Source organism: Polypterus senegalus, chromosome 1 (assembly GCF_016835505.1).
Source record: "Polypterus senegalus isolate Bchr_013 chromosome 1, ASM1683550v1, whole genome shotgun sequence".
Taxonomy (NCBI): domain Eukaryota; kingdom Metazoa; phylum Chordata; class Cladistia; order Polypteriformes; family Polypteridae; genus Polypterus; species Polypterus senegalus.
This window is the reverse complement of record NC_053154.1, coordinates 35,560,168-35,576,216: the sequence shown is the minus strand read 5'-3', so window position 1 is coordinate 35,576,216 and position 16,049 is coordinate 35,560,168. Positions and strand designations below refer to the sequence as shown.

At 44.5% G+C, this 16,049-nt stretch overlaps 1 protein-coding gene across 3 annotated transcripts in view; it reads left to right on the top strand.

Moving 5' to 3' along the window:
* The window catches only part of LOC120524306 (myosin-6-like), a 76,218-nt gene extending 62,068 nt beyond the window's left edge, over positions 1–14,150 (top strand). For all 3 annotated transcript variants that reach the window (XM_039746178.1, XM_039746171.1, XM_039746186.1), the window contains exons 36-40: positions 3,546–3,749; positions 3,833–3,958; positions 9,127–9,402; positions 9,548–9,778; positions 14,037–14,150. In XM_039746178.1, the coding sequence (XP_039602112.1) occupies positions 3,546–3,749; positions 3,833–3,958; positions 9,127–9,402; positions 9,548–9,778; positions 14,037–14,057 (858 nt within the window). In that variant the 3' untranslated portion in view covers positions 14,058–14,150. The remainder of the gene's footprint in view (positions 1–3,545; positions 3,750–3,832; positions 3,959–9,126; positions 9,403–9,547; positions 9,779–14,036) is intronic.
* Positions 14,151–16,049: the final 1,899 nt, after the last annotated feature.

The window sequence follows — 16,049 nt, the reverse complement described above, 5'->3', positions numbered from 1 at the left end:
TGCAGACCAGGGTGGAGAAGGGGTTCTGGGGCCTATCCCAGCTAGCATAGGGCGCATGGCAGGAACAAACCCTGGACAGGGTGCTAGTCCATCTCAGGACAAATGCACACACACACACACACACACGATCAAGTTTAGCATCACCAGTTCACCAGACCTGCATGTCTTTGGACTGTGGCAGTTAACCAGAGCTTCTGGAGGAAACCCACACAGACATGGGGAGAACAAGCAAACTCCAGGGAGGACCCGGGACACACACTCTGGTTTCCTTACCGTGAGGCAGGTGTCACAGAAATCAATGGTGCAGCACAAACAGAGGGCAAGTAGTGATATGCTGAATAAATACTCCCTAAATACTTACAGTTTAAAAGGACAATCCCTTCAGTACAAAATAACAAAATGTTACCTTCACTAATCAAAGAACCTCTGTAGAGAATTAGCAAAATAATCATTTTTACTTTCAAACTGCTACATTTATTTAATTAATAATTAGACCTTTATAACAGTTATAACAAGAACAGGCCAGAAATGTCTGTCAATGTCTATTCACCTAACTTGTAAAGATAAAAACATCAAGTCAAGTTTAAAAGGCTCCTGAAGTCCTGCTCCCCACCGCACTACTTGGTAATTTATTCCATTTGTCTGCTATTCTTTGTGTGAAGAAAAAGTTGAAATATTTATGTGAAATTTACCCTTAACTGGCACTCATCTTTGTCCTTGTGTTCCTTCTGAAGAAAGTAACAGCGGTGATCCACTGTGCCAATTCCTTTCACAATATTAAAAACTGCAGTCATGTCACCTCTTAGTCTCTGCTTGCTTGAACTCACAAGGTTCAGCACCTTCAGGTCGTACCCATTTTTATGGACTCAGTCTAGTTGCTCTCCTCTGAACTTTTTCTAGTGCTGCTTTGTCGTTTTTGTAGCCTGCAGACCACAACTGCATACAGGACTCCAGATGATGAGTTCAGTAACTTAAGCCTAACCGCCCTTGACCTGTAGCTCCACACATCGCGCTCTGTAACCTAACACTCTGATAGCTTTCTTCATTCATTCTGTACACTGTCTGGATGAAGGTAGTGATGAGTCTGATCCTTCTCATATAGTGTACATCCAAGCTGCAAACCTCCCGTTGCTCATCTAAATCTAACATTTTTACTACTTACCTGTAATGCTTTACATTTACTTGCATTGAACTTCATCCGTCCCAAATCATCCCAAGCCTGTTTTCTTTCCAGGTCCCCCGTAATGATCCCTGACTATCTGCCATTCCGCCTAGATTGGTATCCTCTGCACACTTTTAGCCAGTCTGTTATTTGTTCTGCTTATTCACATCATTTACTCATTTTAATAAGAGCAGCTGCCCTAATACTGATCCCTGAGGGGCACCACTTTTAACATCACCTAATCTTGAAGATGTTCTTGGCATCGTCTTCTTTCTTTTTCCTTAATAATAAATATTGACAATTAGAAACTGCAGACAGATGTAAAGCAAAAATACATAAAGCAGAACATTGTAGCACTCGTAAAGTGTAGAGCTGTAGACAGAGCCGTTCTCAAGCTACAGCTCTTATGAGGTCAGGCTTGGCAGTTATGTAATGAAAATGTTGTGCCACCAATGTCAAGCTTATTATATTAGATTTACTTTGACCGTCGATTTTGTAAATTAAGCATGTTGTCTATTTTAACATTTATACTAGTTATACCATGATTGCTGCCATTTTGTGTGCTGGTTGCTGCGCATTTGAGCTACTCATTGTGTGAAGGACAGCTCAAAAGAGTAAAGTATTTCCCGATAATCAGAAAGGTATTCTAAATTTGAACTTGGTTTGCTTTTGTTAAGTGCGTCCGAGTTTTATTTTGCCCTAAGAGTTTTGTTAGCCAATCACAGTCATTTAACTCTTTCAGGGCTGATGTCGACTTTTGTCAAAAGGAGGAGTTGATGATGGTAATCAACTGTAAACTGTGACAAAACCATCCGTTATGTTGGACTCTCATTACTAGAAGGAAAGTTAGATTCATTGGCTTGACTGAGATTCCATGCGCTCACGTGAGTAGCAAGGCGCACACAACGGCAAAAATGGCACTGACATCTGGCGAGAGATCAAAGCGAATATGAAAAGCAAAATACTCCATGGATGACGTCTTGCCTATTATCTCTGAACTGGACTATGACTTGTCAGACTCAGATTTTGATATAAGTGATTGAAAACGAATGTGAGGTTCCAGCTTCAGCTGATCGGTCCCCAGCTAGTCGTGCTACTGACAATGTTCGCCAGGGAGGACTGCCACTTAAAAATCAGATTGTAATGCACTGCAACCGTGACTGCCGCTGCTGCTGTCCCAGCCACACAAAGGCAGCCTGGCAGCAAGCCTGCCGCACATTCTTAGCAAACTGGCAGCCACAGCATGCAGCAACAGATGTTTTATGTTGATTTCTGTGTGAAACCATCGTTTTTTTTGGAAAAAATATTCAGCCCTCAAAGAGTTAATACTGACAATTGTAGCAGTTTGCCATTCACATCTCTGCTGCTGCTCAGTTTTTCTGCTCCACGTCAATCTGTTTAATTAGGACTGAGACAGTCACAACACACTTAATCATTTCAGTTTGCATCCCCCATCTTTTTTACCTTCTTCCCTTGAAAACTCTCCTTTCTTCCATTGGTCATCCTCTTCCTATGTTCTTTATTCATATACCGCTTATATCCTCTACATCTTTCCATCCATCCATTATCCAACCCGCTATATCCTAACTATGGGGTCACGGGGGTCTGCTGGAGCCAATCCCAGCCAGCACAGGGTACAAGGCAGGAAACAAACCCTGGGCAGGGTGCCAGTCCACCACAGGGCACACACCAGGGGCAATTTAGGATCACCAATGCACCTGACCTGCATGTCTTTGGACTGTGGGAGGAAACCCACGCAGACGCGGGGAGAAAATGCAAACTCCATGCAGGGACAACCCGGGCAGCGAACCCAGGTCTCCTTACTGTGAGGCAGCAGCGCTACCCACTACGCCACCGTGCCGCCCTCCTCTGCATCTTAATATGTCTAATTGTACAGACAAAAGCAGTACACACATATTTATACTCGGGCGATTATACTTTTGCTTCATTGCAGCTTTTCTATGAAAGCTTTCATCTTGTACCTGTGTTTTTATTAGCTGTTTTTTATGGGCTGTGGTGTTCAAACCCTCAATTTGACCCTCACTCACATTCGGCCAATCTATGAATCATCAGTTAACGTAACATGAACATATTTAGTGCCATGAGAAGAAAACCTGAGCACCCAGGGCAAAATCCACACAGTCACAGGGAGCACATGCAAAATCCACATAAAGAATTTGAACCCAGGACTCTGTGCCACTGTACAAGGCAAACACGACAAGCGAAAAATACAACTTAGTTAGGTGATCCAATTTTACAGGCAGAATTTTCAGACATGGGTACGCTGTCTTGGTAGCAGGGGATGTGAAACAAACTTTGCCAGCAAGGATCACCTACATTTTTAGTGCCCTCTTGATAGTTATCCCATTTCAAACCTCTGCAGGATTCACAACTGCAGCTGGACGATGCAGTCCGTGCCAGCGATGAATTCAAAGAGAACATTGCCATTGTGGAGCGTCGCAACAACCTCTTACAAGCAGAGCTTGAGGAGCTGCGCAACATCCTGGAACAGACAGAAAGGGCCCGTAAGCTGGCTGAGCAGGAACTACTTGACACCAGTGAGAGGATGCAGCTTTTACACTCACAGGTGAAGCTGGCACCAGTGGCAAATATTTAACAAAAATCACAATTTGAGAGATGGAAAGTAACACAGATACCTTTTTTTTGCAGAACACCAGCCTTATAAACCAGAAAAAGAAGTTGGAATCAGACATATCTCAACTGCAGGGTGAAGTGGAAGAGTCAGTACAAGAATGCCGCAATGCTGAGGAGAAGGCAAAGAAAGCCATTACTGACGTGAGTCTTTATTTCTCTACCTCTGTTTCATGTGGAGATGTTTTGTACAGCCCTGACTGCTAATATACTGTTATACAGTAACTGTTTGTCCATCTGCATTATCCTGCAGTGAGTGGAACTCCGCAAACTTGTTTCTATACAAGTCTACTGTCAATCTGTAGATTTAACACACACACAAACCCCATACACTTAGCAACTGATTATGAGTGATGTCCGCACAGCTTATCAGTCCTCAGTACTCCATTTAGGGACTCACAGGCTTTGGGGTGTCCCCTAACATAACTTAGATCAGGGGATCTCAATCATGGCCCAGGAGAGTCACATTGGCTGCAGTTTTCATTCTAACAAGATAACAACATAATTAGAGGACACTCCTTGCTGATAATGAAACTTGGTATTCAACTATAGCGCTTTCATGTATCCAAGACAAATTTTAACTGCCTTGAAGATTTTTCCGTTTTTGATAACATTATACATATTTAAAGGACTGCTAAGGCGGTACTGAGGGATTTGGAAATTGTAGAGGGAGAAGTGCTGCTCAGATTAAATAAGATGAAATCAAACAAATCACCAGGCCCAGATAATATTTATCCTCGTGTTCTTAAGGAGGCTAGTGAGTACATATATAAACCCTTGACACATATTTTTAGGAAGTCACTGAGCACTGGAGAGATTCCAAAGGACTGGAAAATGGCAAATATCATCCCATTATATAAAAAGGGTGACAGGGCAGATCCAAGCAACTATAGGCCAGTAAGCTTAACATGCATCACAGGAAAATTAATGGAAGGAATTATTAAGGATAAGATTGAGCAACACATGGCAAGGACAGGAGTTATTCTGAACAGTCAGCATGGGTTCAGAAGAGGGAGGTCGTGTTTTACTAACATGTTGGAATTCTATGAGGAGGCAACAAAAGGATACGATCAAAGTGGAGCTTATGATATTATTTATCTGGACTTTGAGAAAGCATTTGATAAGGTGCCACATGAGAGGTTGGGCATCAAGTTAAAAGAAGTGGGAGTTCAGGGTGATGTTTTTAGATGGGTGCAGAATTGGCTCAGACACAAGAAGCAGAGGGTGATGGTGTGAAGAACCTCATCAGAACTGGCCGATGTTAAGAGTGGTGTTCCACAGGGGTCAGTGCTAGGGCCGCTGCTATTTTTAATATATAGAAATGATTTAGATAGGAATATAAGTAACAAGCTGGTTAAGTTTACAGATGATACCAAGATAGGTGGATTAGCAGATAATTTGGAATCCGTTATATCATTACAGAAGGACTTGGATAGCATACAGGCTCAGGCAGATTTGTGGCAGATGAAATTAAATGTCAGTAAATGTAAAGTATTACACATAGGAAGTAAAAATATTAGGTTTGAATACACAATGGGCGGTCAGAAAATTGAGAGTACACCTTATGAGAAAGATTTAGGAGTCATAGTGAACTCGACACTCTCAGCTTCCCGTCAGTGTTCAGAACTCATTAAGAAGGCTAACAGAATGTCAGGTTATATAGCGCCCTGATATGTGGAGTACAAGTCATAGGAGGTTACGCTCAACCTTTATAACACACTGGTGAGGCCTCATCTCGAGTACTGTGTGCAGTTTTGGTCTCCAGGCTACAAAAAGGACATAGCAGCGCTAGAAAAGGTCCAGAGGAGAGTGACTAGGCTGATTCCAGGGCTACAGGGGATCAATTATGAAGAAAGATTAAAATAACTGAGCCTTTACAGTTTGAGATAAAGACGATTAAGAGGTGACATGATTGAAGTGTTTCAAATTATGAACAGAATTAGTCCAGTAGATCGAGACTGTTAGTTTAAAATCATCAGCACACAGAAACTTGTTAAGGGTAAATTTCACACACACATCAGGAAGTTTTTCTTCACACAAAGAACCACAGACACTTGGCATGAGCTACCAAGTAGTGTGGTAGACAGAAAGACTTTAGGGACTTTCAAAACTCGACTTGGTGTTTTTTAGAAGAATTAAGTGGATAGGACTGGCGAGCTTTGTTGGGATGAATGGCCTGTTCTCATCCAGATTGTTTTAATGTTCTAATGTTTCGTGGACCAGGACAGATTTGCACTTCATGGTCCATCCCTTTCCTCTCCCATTCATTTTTAAACATTTTATTAACACTTCATGATACATATTGACAGCTTTGACTGGAACCAAGTTACCTGGAAGTTCCTTATTTGCAACTCATTATTAAATGGTGGCTGGTAAGGAAAACAGGAAATGATGAAGACCTAAATGTAGGTGCTTAAAACTATAATAGGCAGTTAAGTGGTCCGAATCTTAACAAGTGAGTCACCTAAAATTAAGAACACAAAATATTGCTTTATCAACAAGTTAATGGTTTCTTATTAAGAAAATAGTTGAAGTGAAAGCCTGCAGACCTCCAGGATGATGATTAAGGCCCACATAAATGATGATAATGGCTGACACACCTTAGTCCGCAAGAACAACCTAGAAAGATGGACGCTGATTCACATTGGTTAATGGCACTTACCAGCCGATGATTCATTACTTCTGCTGTGCTGTCCTCTGCTGGGGACGCCCCCCTTAGCCTGCTAGCACTGTAGACAGGACAGTGGTCATTTCACTACAGCCCTGCATGTACTTGACTGTTTCAGTTACTCAAGATATACAAACAAAGTAACAGAAAAGGAGTATTTATTAAGAACAGAGTAATACCAGAAAGAAGAAAATCTTTCTATATAATACGCTACCGTGGCTGTCCGTTTGTCTATCCAGGATTTTAAATCACCTGTAGCTCCTAAACCATTTGACCTACTGACCTGAAATTTGCTACACATTGTGGAAAGTATCCCAGACACAGACAGGTGGAAAGAGATGGTTCAACCCACAGACGTTTATTCTGCATATTTACTATGGTTTACACAAGTGCACACAACCCCAAAGTCCAGGCCTCACAATGCTTCTTTGGCTCTTCTGACCGCCTCCTTTCCTCCTCCAAGACCTTGCCTTCCTTCACTTCCAACTCCAGCCCCCAAACGGAGGGAGGCGGCCCCTTTTATAATCACCCAGTGTGGCAGAAGTGCCGGCTGCGCACCTGGAAGCACTCTGGGTGTCCCTGATCCTCTTCCCTCCCGCACTTCCGGGTGTGGCGGAAGTGCTGAGGTCCAGGGCTCCATAGGCATGGGGTGCCCCCTGGCGGTGACCCCCACGTGATCTGGGGGAGGCGTAAGCCCTCCTCTGGTCCTCCGGGGCGTCCTGGCCGGGTCGCCTCCCCCCCAGCCACCTGTGACAACATATACTATGTAATGTCTACTATCCACTTTCAGGGTGATGGTTGACCTCCAAGGTTATTCCTCTTATTATTTTATTTCATTGTAGAATCAACTCTCGGCAGCGGGCAGCAGGGTGGCCATGAGGCGCATGCGTACGGGTGCCATTCTCATCCCTACCACTCTCGCCATCACTTCCCCTACCTCTTCATACCTTAAATCATTCTTGAGGCAGATTGAAGACTTAAGTGCCAGCTTAAGTGATAAATAAAGAAAACGTACTAAGTAATTGCAACACAAACACTGACTTAATCAGTTTTAATGTGAAAAAATGCTGACGAAAGAAGAGAAGAAGTGGGCAGCTAGGGTGGAGAAAAGAAGAGCTGCTCAGGAAGCAACAAGCGCATCAACCTCTGAGGAAACGAATGCTAAACGTACAGAGAAAGAGGATGAAAACTAGGAATGCTTAAGTGAAGTCGTGCAGTGTGACGTCACTGGTATAATAATAAATGTAAATGGATAGTAAAGTCTGGATGTGTAGTCCTATATAAAAATACAGTCGTTTAAAGGCTTCAGAAGGCTTACAGAAAATTAACAACAAAGGAAACATCAGCGTCAAAAGACTTGTTTAAATTGAGCAGTCCGGCTCATCCATTTGACGCCCAGGTAAATGAAGTCTTTCTCTCTTCAGACATTGGCTCTGGTCTCTCTGAAGGAATGAATTTTATATAAAAAAGGTCCCTTGGACTTCCAGACCTTCCACAGATTGGCCTGCTACTCTAAGTATGGACATCTCTTTTATTCAGGGAGCTTTATGTGTTAAATTTCTTGCTGCCTCCAGTTCCATTTACTGTTAAATTGTACACTGCCTGATCCTTCTATTCTATTATACACTTAAATAGTAATTAAATACACTATGGATTAACATAGACAACATAACACAGCATTGCTCTCAGTAAAATAGTCCAGAAGAGTTCATTAACAGGTCATCTGAGCAAAACCTTGTATGTGAGGCAGACTGCAACTTATTTTTAATGTACACTTCCAAAAAGTGATTTTATCCATCCATTTATTCTATAGTTTTCATGTCCATCTGTCCACTTATTCTATAGTTTTCATGCCCATCTGTCCACTTATTCTATAGTTTTCATGCCCATCTGTCCACTTATTCTATATTGTTCCCCTTATCTACCGTATACAGAGGTTTTGAGGTGACATACTCACTATTCATGGTGCTGAAGGGTGGCGCCAGGTTGCATTTTCATTATAAAATCCAGACCAGTGGTTCAAATCCTAGGCTGGGCCTGAGCAGTCAGGAGGCAGAAGTAGAAATCCGAGCCATCACTGCAAACACAACAGAAAATGCAAAGCCTGACAAAGGAGACAGTAAGACTAAGCACAGCAGTCGGGTTTAACTGCTCACCATTGTTCATCATGTGAATGCAGGCAGCCATAAACGTGAGGGCATTGCGACGTGTCTAGGGGCCTGGAATGATCGATATCTTTTATGAAAGGATGACAAGCTTCAGTTTGGATACCACTGAGTATTTGATAAATACATTTTGTAGAACTCACTCTAACAACTTTATAAAAACTGCCGTCAGGGCAATTCAAAGAAATGTATGTAGGACTTTTCAGCACACTGTGCGGCACTGCCGCCTGTCATGACTCCGACTCCTGGTGGCAAGTCTTGGTCAACATTTAGATTTTCACGGAATAACAGAAATGGTATCTGTAATGAAAATACAGTAAATCCGATCACCATCTTCCCAAAACTCCATAATTGGATTTGAGTCCTGTCTGTTAATCTGATTACTTTAAATAAGAGGCCCTGGTTTGACTGCATGGTGTTGATGAAGGAACAGCATTTGAAGTGACTTGTGACTGACTGAAATCTTTTACCTTTCATAGGCTGCCATGATGGCAGAGGAGCTGAAGAAGGAGCAGGACACTAGCGCGCACTTAGAGCGCATGAAGAAGAACATGGAGCAGACCATCAAGGACCTGCAGCACCGACTGGATGAGGCAGAGCAAATTGCAATGAAGGGAGGCAAGAAGCAGCTTCAGAAGCTGGAAGCTCGGGTCCGAGACCTGGAGAATGAATTGGAGGCAGAGCTGAAGCGTGGCGCCGATTCCGTTAAGGGCATTCGGAAATACGAGCGTAGGGTCAAGGAGCTAACGTATCAGGTGAGGGACACCCACAGCTGTCCACATGAGAAATTCTGGCAGTAGGCAGGAGACTCCCTGAATTTGAGTTACTAGTTACTATTGCTAAGCTTTCCTTGCCAGTATTTTTCACCCAATTGTTGCTTCTCAATCTCCTTGTATACAGACAGAGGAAGATCGCAAGAACATGGCGCGACTGCAGGACCTGGTGGACAAACTGCAACTGAAGGTCAAGTCATACAAGCGCTCTGCTGAAGAAGCTGAGGAGCAGGCTAATACCAACCTAGCTAAATTCCGCAAGCTTCAACATGAGTTAGATGAGGCTCAGGAGAGAGCTGACATTGCGGAGAGCCAAGTGAACAAGCTGCGTGCCAAAAGCCGGGATGGGGCAAGTAAGGTAAGGATGTGAACAGACATACTGAGGGGGGGGGCGCTACACAGCTAATCCTGCTCTGAACGACATTCTACTCAAGAGGTCCTCTTAGCTTTCAGAATGAGGAGCACTTTGTCATCCCTGCTGTGATGGTATGGGGCTCCTGTCACAATTGAAGCCCTGTCCCACCCTGAGCGGCTCGAACTTGAGCTACGCCACTGACATGGAGGGAAGGGCTTCACTGTACTCTGTAACAATGCCCACATAATGACCTATAAAAGTCCTCGAGCATTGTTCATGTCCTATTATAAAACTGTACTTCTAGGTAAATCATTCCAAAATCTGTCAATGCAGGTAGCGGTACTTTACATTTCCCAGATCAAAGTGGTCAGAATTCTTCTTCTTTCTGTTCAAACACATCCATCAGTTCATCTTCTAACCTGCCTATCCAGCTCAGGGTTTGCAGGAAGCCAATGCCAGTCTTGGTTATGTTAGAAGCAGGGCTCACGCACCCACACTGTGCCAACTTATTAAGTCAATAAGCCTTCTTTATGACGTGGAAACCCAAATGAACACATCAAGAACGTGTAGCCTGCACACCGGTGCCGAGCAGACTCGGGAGCAGCAGGGCAAGCAGCTCTCCATTTCAGATGGATTGAACAGCGGCCTCGATTCAAGGCATTTTCACACGTTTTACTTTAACTCGTGGGTATTTCCTCTCTCTAAGACTTCTGCTAAGCTCAAAGTCTCATTATTTCTGCTGCTCTTCCTTTCCGCGTGTCCAGTTTTTGGGACAACCTAGCAGCTAATGTGATGAAGTGCACAACAATCGGCAGAAAGACTTCAATGGCATCACCCCTAGTGGTGTCCATGCCATCCTGGTGCCACTTGCTGTCCTACCCACAGTACGCAGATGGCTTATGTGGGGGTCCCACAGGATTTTGAAGATCAAGGGATTGAGCCAGCAGTCATGTGACTTATTAGGCCACCATTCCTGCTGCTGTAAAGCCACCAAAAATTAGGGAAACAAAAACAAACGATGAACACCCCAAATTCTCGGGTACTCTTCACCTGTGTGATGATACTGGAGCAAGACACAAGGTGAACATCAAGTCTAGAGCAAGATTTGGTGTGGAGGCAAGGGTGCCAACCTGAGGAGAACAACTGGGTGAAGAGGTACACCAAAATGGAAATGATGGGGAGACGGGAGATTTGGGTAGAGGTGGTGAACAATGACATGACAAGAATGCGTCTCACTCCAAAGGATCCGCAGGGTTGTGGAAACTGGAAAACGATTTGGGGAGCAAACCTGGATAACCCAGGAAACTGGCTGTTAAACTAGTGATGATGTCGACAGTACAAAAAGCATCCGTCTCTTAACACTGCACTGCTTGCTTTGCTCGCTATTTTGGCTGGCATTTAGGGCAGCAGCCAAGGTCCTCCACTTGTCTGTCTCGGGCAAATTTCTGTATGGTGCCCCAACTGTGGTTCATGGTCTTCTGTTCTTTCTCTCTAGTTTGCCTCCAGGTGTTCGTTGGTCTGCCTCTCTTACATTTGCCTTTTAGGGTCCAGTGGAGGGCTAAAATGTTGTTCTCCTTCGATTACAAGTCCAGTCTATCTCCGCCTTCTTCTGATAATGGTGGTGTTCTTGCTTGCATCTGGTGAGCAGCTCCTCATTTGAGATTGTTTGTGGTGCGGAAATGCAAAAGGGTTCTTCTCAAGCTACTGGTGTGAAATGTGGACGGTTTGGAAATGTCTCCTTCTGTGGTCCACCAGCACCCGATTCACACACAAGTGGGAACTCTGGTTAGGCCTTAGCTTGATGTACTGAGATAACCTCCACACTTCATGACTTCTTCTTTCGGCTGCTCCAGTTAGAAGTCGCCACAGCGGATCATCTTCTTTCATATCTTTCTGTTCTCTGCATCTTGCTCTGTTACACCCGTCACCTGCATGTCCTCTCTCACCACATCCATAAACCTTCTCTTAGGCCTTCCTCTTTTCCTCTCCCTGGCAGCTCTATCCTTAGCATCCTTCTCCCAATATACCCAGCATCTCTCCTCTGCACATGTCCAAACCAATGCAATCTCCCATCTCTGATTTTGTCTCCCAACCGTCCATCTTGAGCTGACCCTCTAATTTACTCATTTCTAATCCTGTCCATCCTTGTCTCGCCCAATGCAAATCTTAGTATCTTTAACTCTGCCACCTCCAGCTCTGTCTCCTGCTTTCTGATCAGTGCCACCGTCTCCAACCCATATAACATAGCTGGTCTCACTTTCGTCCCGTAGACCTTCCCTTTTACTCTGACTGATACCCGTCTGTCACATATCACTCCTGACACTCTTCTCCACCCACTCCACCCTGTCTGCACTCTCTTTTTCACCTCACTTCCACAATCCCCATTACTCCGTAATGTTGATCCCAAGTATTTAAATTCCTCCACCTTCGCCAACTGTACTCCCTGCATCCTCGCGATTCCATTGACCTCCCTCTCATTCTCACACTTGTATTCTGTCTTGGTGGTCCTACTGACCTTCATTCCTCTCCTCTCTACAGCATATCTCCACCTCTCCAGAGTCTCCTCAACCTGCTCCCTACTATTGCTACAGATCACGATGTCATCAGCCAACATCATAGTCCACGGGGACTCCTGTCTAATGTTGTCTGTCAACCTGTCCATCACCATTGCAAATAAGAAAGGGCTCAGAGCTGATCCCTGATGTAATCCCACTTCCAACTTGAATGCATCCGTCACTCCTACCACAGACCTCACCACGGTCACACTTCCGTCATACATATCCTGCACAACTCTTACGTACTTCTCTGCTACTCCTGACTTCCTCGTACAATACCACAACTCTTCTTGAGGCACCCGGTCATATGCTTTCTACGCATTGCAACTCCTTCTGGCCTTCTCTAAACTTCTCCATCAACATCCTCAGAGCAAACATTGCATCTGTGGTGCGCTTTCTTGGCATGAAACCATACTGCTGCTCACTAATCATCACCTCACTTCTTAACCCAGCTTACACTACTCTTTCCCATAACTTCATGCTGTGGCTCATCAATTGTATTCCCCTGTAGTTACTGCAGTCCTGCTCATCCCCCTTATTTTTAAATATCGGCACCAGTACACTTCTTCTCCACTCCTCAGGCATCCTCTCACTTTCCAGAATTCCATTAAACAATCTGGTTAAAAACTCCACTGCCATCTCTCCTAAACACCTCCACGCTTCCACAGGTACTGTATGTCATCTGGACCAACGGCCTTTCCATTTTTCATCCTCTTCATAGCTGTCCTTACTTCCTCCTTGCTAATCCATTGCACTTCCTGGTTCACTATCTCCACATCATCCAACGTCTTCTCTCTCTCGTTCTCTTCATTCATCAGCCACTCAAAGTACTCTTTCCATCTGCTCAACACACTCTCCTCGCTTACTTCATGACCATTTTCTCAATTCACGCATCAAATATAAATATCAGTTTCTCAAAACTGATCTCAGTTGGCTGCAGTTAGAAGACAGAATTAACCTCCATCATCTGCTCCAGTAACCAGTGTGACCCAACGGTAACAAAGTCATAATCCCTGCTCTACAAACGATGATGCCAGCCAGGAAGCAGAAGCCATTTGTTAGTACCGAGGAGCCCAGCACTCCAGAGCTGCTCATTAGCACCGTGATGAAGCACTGCTGACTCGTAGACCTCAGATCAATGGCTTCAAGTCCTGGTCGCTGTACATCTTCTCCTGTAGCTGTTGACTGGTACCTCTGAATTGTCAGGGCGTTGAGTGTGGCCTGGCATCATCTCTTTTACATAATGACGCTACGACAGCCTAAAGCTACCCAGGACGCCATCTGGGTTTAGCGGATCCTGATTGATATGTGGGAAGAGTGCAGTGAAATTCTTTCTTGCAGGTGTTGATGAACGTGCCTCACACTTCAGCACCTTCTAGCGAGTCTGTCTGCTTTACATTAGAGAACATATTTGTCATTAAAAAACAAAATAAGGGGGTTTATGATAAACATATGAGGGTTAGGATATGGGCCTGCACTCCGTGAGGAGATCTCAAGAATACATTGATTTGGACAGTAAGGGGGGCTTCACTGTTTGTAAAAAAAGGAGATGGCAAACTGCAAGGCTGAGACTGGCAGCGAACAAGCCGCCTAACGAAGTGCATTGCTTTTCTTAGTTTCAAATTGTTCTGATTTGCCATCCAAGCAGTTTCAGAGTTGATGTTTACCTTCTCTTGTTAAACACACGTATTTGTTCTCTTTCGCAGAAGTCGCACGATGAAGAATGAAGGGCCTTCGGTACCCTGTTTGGTCTGTGAGCCATCGTGGAGCATCTCTGCAGTACGTGTTGTAGTTCAATAAAAACGTGGTTGCAGTTTCAATGTGTTGCAAAGCTTCTCTGTGTGTGTGTGTGTGTGTGCTCACTAGCCTTCAGAAAAATGGCTTCTGGTTCTGAACATCCCATGGTAAATGCTGGTTCCCAGAGAGGGCTTCTTGTGTAATTATGGGCCTCTGGCTGTCTTTCTTATTCATCTACAAAATTCTGGCTTTGCAAAGACTTGACCCCTTTTCAAAAGTGCGCTTATATCTTGTGACGCCCGGCCTGTTCCTTGACATTTTTGAAGGATTCACTGGTCTGCCATTTTGTATTGTGATCTGTTTATTGTGTGTGGGTGTGGAGTCTGTACATTCACCCCATGGCCTCCTGGTATGATGCAGTGGCAATGCCACGGGACTTTTGAATTACTAGACCAAGAGTTCAAAGCCCAACTGAGACCCCGACCCAGTCACGTCAGCCCCTGCTGCTCCAGTTCTCACACACCTAAGTGAACGACTGTGGGCCACTTTGGATGAAGGCCTTGGCCCCAAGCTCCACATTTGACCGTAATGCCAGCAGTCAAACTCACACCGCAGTGGGCTGCTGTGCGGTGGCTCCTCGCACTGCTGACAGACACAGCAGTTTGTCGCTCATTTCCGATTCTCTCCAACTGCTGAAATTAGAAACTTCAAACATGGAGATCCTGTGCATCCTAAATAAGGCGTCATGTCTCACATTCTCCAGATAGTGAAACTTAAACATTAGAAACTGCACGCGTTCTGCTGGAGCTGTGAGACAGTTACACTAACCACTGCACCACCATGGTACTCCTCATTACCACTTCCATATGGAGTAAAATACGGTCAATATTACAACTGAAATATACCCACTTGACGGTACTAAAAGCACCAGCGCCACTCGGTACTGTAAAGGGGGCCTCACTCCCCAGTTTCAGCAAGTCTGATCCCATCAAACGAAACTGAAGAAAATCATTCTGTGGCAAATCACGAAAAGTCAAAAGCTCCAAAAAGAGAACGGGTGATGGCACACACTGAACCATGAAAAGTATAAAAAAAATGGAAAACAAAACCAAAATAAAGCGACAGGGTGTCACAGCGCTCTGCTGGGATGTTTGGCATCAGAGACGTCAATGTCCCCTCGCTGAATCTGACTGCTTCCTACACTGAGGCCCGTATCTCCTGATACTTGTGGACACACTTTTCCAATGTCACTGTCCCTTTTGGTATCACAATTATTTGGGGTGCTTTGACACTGAACTGGGAGACCCCCACACCTAAGCGGAGCCCTCTGGACTCACAGGGTGGGTGTTTCTCTAAACAGGCAGGATGCGCTGTCACCTTTCATCTCCTACAATTAGAACTGAGGGCCAGAAGGCTTAGAAAGTTCCTGGCCACCTCCGTTCAGGTAATGGAGAGACAGGATACCTGGGTGATTACACCGTCGGGTCCGGTGCAGCGTACCTGAGATGGCGCCGCACCAGAATGTCTCAAGTAGTATGGCACTAGCAGGGGACTATCCTCACATCTAAGTGAACAACGGCATGGCAGCAGAATTAAACTTGACTCATCTGCAGCTAGAGCTGCGGTGGTCTGGGCTTCACCGTCTGTCAGGAACAAATGAAACTCATTCAAACCTCACAATACACACTTGGAAACACCGCATTAAAAGCTTACACCTTCATCTCACACATTCTTGTTACTGTGACATTAAATCAAGTCAAATTGTGAGGTGGACTGCAGATTACTGCAAATAGGATTCACTTCGAGGATTATGTAAAGGCCTTCTTGTATAGGAACCGTTTACTGCAAAATAGCAAATGGAAGATATCACATCAAGACCTCAACTGTATCAGTGCATTGAGCCGTGATGCCGAGCACCAGCAGATCCGCCGTCTAAATGTAACAGTCGCTCCACTGTGTTAGGAAATCCCATCGTCAGTAGG